General features: G+C 58.5%; 1 protein-coding gene across 5 annotated transcripts in view; it reads left to right on the top strand.

Moving 5' to 3' along the window:
• Positions 1-388: 388 nt before the first annotated feature.
• KIFC3 (kinesin family member C3) overlaps positions 389-6,000 on the top strand; it is a 34,987-nt gene continuing 29,375 nt past the window's right edge. For 3 of the 5 annotated variants that reach the window (XM_065925411.1, XM_065925409.1, XM_065925410.1), the window contains exons 1-2: positions 389-494; positions 4,577-4,784. In XM_065925411.1, the coding sequence (XP_065781483.1) occupies positions 4,619-4,784 (166 nt within the window). In that variant the 5' untranslated portion in view covers positions 389-494; positions 4,577-4,618. Of the gene's footprint in view, positions 495-4,576; positions 4,785-4,833; positions 4,892-5,035; positions 5,161-6,000 lie in introns of those variants that run through there. The other 2 variants (XM_065925412.1, XM_065925413.1) reach the window with 2 other exon arrangements.

Genomic DNA, 6,000 nt, shown 5'->3' with positions numbered 1-6,000 from the left:
CAAAAGCATGCACGTAGGAACGAACGTGGGGCTGTGTGTGAGAACTGTGAATGTGTTCAGGTGGACTCATTAGAGCGTGTGTGCAAACCTGTGAGAGCCGCGTGTATTATTTGTGAGCACGTAGGACGGCGCGTGTGCGTCTGGGGTGAGCGCGCACGTGTGCACGGGCGTGTGCCGAGCGCCGGGAGACCCAGAAGAAAGGTCTGAGCGGAGCGGGCGGCCCCGCGTGAGAGTGTGAGTCTCTGTGTGTGTGCACGCGGGAGCGCGCGCGCGCGTGCCGCCGCCCCCCGCCGGGGTCTGAGCCGGTTGCCATGGGAACGCGCCGCGGCCCGAGTTAATCATTTCCTGTGGAAAGTGTGCGGGAGGGGCCGGAGCGGGGCGGGAGCGGGGCGGGCCAAGGAGGCGGTGGCGTGGAGCTGCCTCCCGCCGGCGGGCCGGGCCGGGCCGAGCCCCAGGCGCTGCGGCGACGCCGGGATCCTGCCTCCGCCAGGCCGGTGAGTCCGGGGCTCGGGCGGGAAGAGGGAGGACTGGGCGCTCGGGTTCCGCCTAGCCCGTCGTTCGGGGTGTCGCGTCCGGGATCCCCCTGCCCAGTCCCGAGGTGGGGAGTGGGGGAGGGCCGGGCCCGGGAGACCCAGCCCTGCGCTATCCCGCCCCCACTCCCGCCCCCACTCCCGCCCCCCGCGCTGTCCAGCCAGAGCCGATCAGAGCATGGGGGCGACATGTCCCCTGGAATGCAAGCAGCCTCGGGACCCCCTTTCCGATTTCAATGGCCCGGGAAAGCCAGAGATTGCCGGGGAACCGCGTGCCGGTCAGCGCCGCCCCCTCCCCGGGCCGAGGTCCCCGGGTCCGCAAGGCTCTCTGTACGCAGCAGTTTCGAGCCCTCCCACCGCATAGGTCCCCTGGGCAGTTGACTTTCCCCTTCGCAGGGCCGGGTTGGGGTGGGCTAGCCGCAGGTTAGGAAGGAGGGCCTGGGCCGGCGTCCCCCTGGGCAGTGGGGAAATTGAGCCTTTGACAGCTGCAGCCTGGTGGGGAGGGGTTCCCAGCTGGGAGGGCCAGCCCAAAGCCACCTCCGTCAGCCCCCTGTTGTGAGTTAGAGCGGAACTCTGGCGCAGTGAAGGGCCTGGTCCTGGCAGATTTTAAAGAGGAAGCTGTATTTAAATTCTCAAGTACCATTTGTCACCAGCACCCCCCCCCCACCCCACACATTTGTCTCAAGGTTGGGGGTACTGGCCACACCTGGCCTTTCGCCTTCTCTGGCTTTCTGTTCGCCTGAGGTTGAGCGAGCAACTCTGCTGGCCCAGGCTGTTCCCCATGCCCTTGATAAAAGTAGCCGTCTCCTTGGCCAGAGAGTCATTTGCGAGGAATGCAGTCTGAGAATGGGGCTCTGTATTTGCAGTGACTGGACTTGAGGGATGTGGGGGTAATGAGTTCTGCTTTCCTTCTGGGCACCAAGGAACAGAGGCTTTGAAATCTGGGTTGACCTGCGAAACCCAGGACGTGTGACTGTGCGCAGGAGAGGTCCAGACCCTGCCCATCCTCCCAGACCTTCTGCCCCCTCTCCCAGGGAGACAGAGACTATGTTTCCTGGGCAGTGGTCTCTGGGCAGTCGTCAAGTCTGTCCCCCAGTCATTGCAGCAACCCTGGTCTGGGAGAAGGGGGCTGCACCTCTGCCACCCTGGCCTAAACCTGGAGAAGCTGATGGGGCTCCCCTGCAGCCCGCCCCCTGCGTTCACCCACTGCTGGATGTAGGTCACTGAAAAATAAAATTTGGCGGGGGTAGTGGGGTAGGGTTCTTTGTATATGTCAATATTGTTCTTAATGTTGTGCATATGTATTGTCCAAACTTTACACCAACCCTATTAAGGTAGAGTTCTCCCATTTCAAAGATGGGAATACTGAGGCTTAGAGACAAAGTCATTCTCCCAGGGTTGCACACCTACTAAGTGGCGCAGCCGGGCTATGAACTAGCTTTTGGTCATAACCACGCTGTGACCCCATCACCCGGTCCAATGACCTAGGTTTTTGAGTCTCCAGTCTTGGGCTCTTTGAAAGTCCTTGATGCTTTTGACTCTCACATCCCACAGGCTGCTAAATTCAGCTACTTTTTCCTCTTCAGGATGTTGCACACACCCTTCCTCTTTCTTCCTGATATCTTCCTGCCTCCCAACTTCCCTTCCTGAAAGCCAAGAAATAATGTGTCCTTCTGTCCCTGCCCGTCAGGCTTAGCTGATCTCCTTAAAAGTCTTCTTGGGGCTTCCCTGATGGCTCAGCGCATATAGAATCTGCCTGCAATGCAGGAGACACAGGAGACGCAGGTTCGATCCCTGGGTTGGAAAGATCTATGGGTAGGGATGATCCCCTGGAAAAGGAAATGGTAACCCACTCCAGTATTCTTGCCTGGAGAATTCCCATGGCCAGAGGAGCCTGGTGGACTATAGTTCAAAGGGTCACAAAGAGTCCAACACAACTAAGCACAGAGGTGCATGAACGTCTTCTTCCTCAACCATGGAATCGACCTTCAGTGCCCTTTGCCATCTCATCTCCCAGCAGCTCAGCATGCAGGTGGAGCCCATCTTGCTCCCTCCTTCTTTACCCATTGGGCAGCTGATCCTCAGGGTGGAATGTGTGCCCAGCTCTGTTCCGAGTAGCCTGCAGGACGGGACGTCTGGCTACATCTCCCAGTTCTCTGCACTCCCCACTGGACCATCTCCATTTCCTCAGCAGAGCTGCCCACAGGATTAACGTCCATTCTGCCCTTTGGCCCGCAGTCCTGACCCCTGCCAGGGAGAGGGCACCCAGGAGACTCCTCCTCCAAGGTGTCTTCCTTAATCAAGGAAGGCAGAGACCAGGACTCCCTAGCTTGGCATTCTTCCAGGGCTCAGCTCTGCGAACCTCAGGCCACCCATCCTTCGGCTTTTCCTTCTCTTGCCTCTCGATGCTTTCTGTTCCTCTGTAGACCCAGCATGTGCAGATCTCTCCTGTTCTAAATTCCACATCCTCTCCTTCCCATCCTAGCCAACTTCTCCAAAGAGAAGGAAGTGGCGGCTTCCTCTTGCCACCCCCACCCCACCTTAGACCTTCCCAGGTCTGTCCTCTGCTCTGCTCCATTGAACTTTCTTCCAATTTGATCTCTCCATGGCCTGGTTCCCTGGTAATTGACCATCCTCTCCTTCTCACTCGCTCCCGGTCACCTCTGAGAACTCTGCACCTGTCTGTTGCTTCTGCTACCTCTGACCTTCCTTCTCCAGCTTTCCTTCCCACTCGGAATCACCTCTGTCCTCCTTGGTTGCCTTTCATCTTGCACTACCTTTGACGACTGGATCCTCACCTGTGGCACAGTGACCCCCATCAGCCTCGCAACTCAGTGATTCCATCTCTCGCCCTGCTGTCTTCCAAGCTTCAGTTCAGGCTTTCGTGTGCGTTCCTATCAAGGCGTTCACCCAAGCCTTCGCCGGCTCTTTGGTGTGGATGTAGCTGCTGCTCCAGGCTGGGTGCCGTGGGACTCACCCTGGGGAACTGTAGAGGGTCAGGGGGGATGGACACTGTTTAAATAGTTTTACTGCCTGGTAGAAAGCAATCAGTGCAGTGAGGGGTGGGGAGAGTGGTCTCTAGCCAGGTGGCATCATTAGGAAATCCTTGGGTGCCTCCAACTCCATTTTAAACCCAAAGCAAATTCCACATTACGTCTCCGAGCTGACTTGGCTTCTTTCAAACATGGCATCACTTATTGTCTGAATCTGGGACTGTAGCTTGGTATCACCTTAAATGCCTTCAGAGTCGCTTTGCACGCAATAGGTGCTCCATAAAGACTTGTAAAGTAAGTGAAGTCTGTCCTGTTCACTTGCTCAGTGCAAAGGGCCCTATGGGGCTTTCTACCCAGATCAGTGTCCCCACCCCCACCCCCATTCTCCAAAACACCTGGAGCCTCCTTGCCTCCTGTTCTGATTGTGAAGGTTTGTTGAAGTGTTTACCTCCCTCCTGACAGGGAGCTTTGAGGCCATGTCTCTGCTGATCAAAGAGGACCCCAGGCAGGTGCCTCGCACACAGCAGGTACTGGGTAGATAATTATTAAATGAAGAATGAATGAATCTTTGTGTTTTCGAGTCCTGGCAGGGTGTCTGCCAGTTGTAATACAGTGTGAGGGCTAGTTGAATACATGAATGAGCTGATTTAAAGAGAATTTTGATGCATATAAGCCTGACTTGTCAGGGCCACAGTCAGGGTCCCTTCGTAATAGATTCATGGAGATGCCTCCGTGTGGGGCTGTGCCCGGTCTGTGTGCTGCCAGGCTCCAAGGGGAGGTCTCCCCGCTGTGCTGCAGATGCTCCTGGTGGGCTCCTTGCCCACCTCTGAGCCTCCCTTCTCCTTAATGAGCACCCTGAAATGGTGCTAGGCCCTGTTTCATCGCGTGAGCCCAGGGGGTCCTTGGGGGACATTGGAATTGGGGCTTTGGGTTAACAGGTGACCCAGTCCCTGGGACCCTTGCAGATGACAGGCTCCCATCTGCTTGGGGTTGAGGCGGGGGGAAGGCGCCGGCCAGCGGGCTTCAATCTCGCTTTTCTTGCTCTCTCCGCAGGCTGCCCGGCGCCCGGAGGAGGCTACTAAGCCCCGCCGGGCCATGGTCCCGTCTCGCAGGACGTGGAACCTGGGAGCCACGCCCTCGCTGCGCGGCCTGTGGCGAGTGGGCCGGGCCGGGGAGCCCGAGCCGGGGATGGCTCGCCCCGCCCCAGCCAGCCCGGCCGCCCGCCCTTTCCCACACACCGGCCCAGGGAGGTTGAGAACTGGTGAGTCCGCATTTTTAAAATGCCTCTTTATTTCCCTTCCTTCCTCCAGATACCAGCCATGAGACCGGGGTTTCTCGCAAGTTCCTAGACTCAGTCAGAGCTGTCAGGTAATTACAGGGTACCTGCAGCCCGCGAGCCGGGCGTGGAGTCGGGGCGTCAATTTCGCTGGGCGCTCCTGCCCCGCGCCCGCCCGTCTGTAAAGACCGGCCCGGGACGCCGAGTTAAACGTTAACGCAGTTTGTAGCGCAGAGCGGGGAAGGCGGCGGACAGCCACGCGCTGCCCGGCCGGCCGGGTCGCTGTGGCTCAGTGATCCACCCGTCCTCGGCCGAGCACTCGTGGTCTCGCCCCGGTTTCTGCCCGCGGCTGGTAAACAAGGTAGGTGCGGAGCTGCCCGGCGCCCTGAGCGGTGCCGACATTTGATCCCGCCGGGACTCGCGGCGGATGGCGCGGAGTGGACTAGAGGCTGCTCTGGAGCGTGGCCTGGCAGAGGGTGGGTGCCATGCGCTCCTTTTAGGTGCCATCCAAGGTGGCCCCGACAGCAGGTGGGTAGTGAGGGAGTCCCCGAGCCTGGGCCCTCCCTCCCCCTGAGGGAGCTGTCAACACCGGCTCTGCTTTCTGGGTCATGTCCCCTGGCGCTGCCAACATCAAGAAGTGGGCGGCTTCTGTGATTCCGGGTGGGGGCTAGATCATCAGGCCTGGGGAGCTGCCCCGTAGGTGTCTGCCGGCCTTGGCTTGGGCAGGTCGTCCTGGAAGAGTGGGGGCAGGGGGTGTGTCTTTAGGCAGGGGGCCTTCAGGAGTTTGCTGTCTGACTGCTCCTGACCTACTGGGAGAGGGCTGTAGAGGGCCAGCCTGTCTGAGTTAGCAGAGCCCTTCTGGGACATAAGGCCAAGCCCCTCCATGTGCAGAAGGGAGAACCGAGGCCCAGAGAGGGTACATAGCAAGCTCCAGTTCCCTTTCTCCCAGCTCACTTGTACCATCAGTGGCAGCCAAAGTGCTGCCCTCCATGGTATCTTCTTCAGGGACAGTGAGGCTGGGGTTGACCCTGGAGTCCTTCTGGGAAAGCCTGGGCTCTTGAATCAGGTGGCCCCAGTTGTCTGGAAGGAGCTGAAGATGGTTTCTACCCTGCAAGATTGTCCAAAGGATTAAGACTGTAAAATGAATGAATAGTATTGCTTTTCTGATTTAAAAAAAGAAAGCAAGAATTGAAAAACAAAA

The sequence above is a fragment of the Muntiacus reevesi genome, chromosome 2, assembly GCF_963930625.1.
Source record: "Muntiacus reevesi chromosome 2, mMunRee1.1, whole genome shotgun sequence".
Taxonomy (NCBI): domain Eukaryota; kingdom Metazoa; phylum Chordata; class Mammalia; order Artiodactyla; family Cervidae; genus Muntiacus; species Muntiacus reevesi.
Note: the sequence above shows the minus strand (reverse complement) of the source record. Positions and strands in the feature narration are given on the sequence as shown.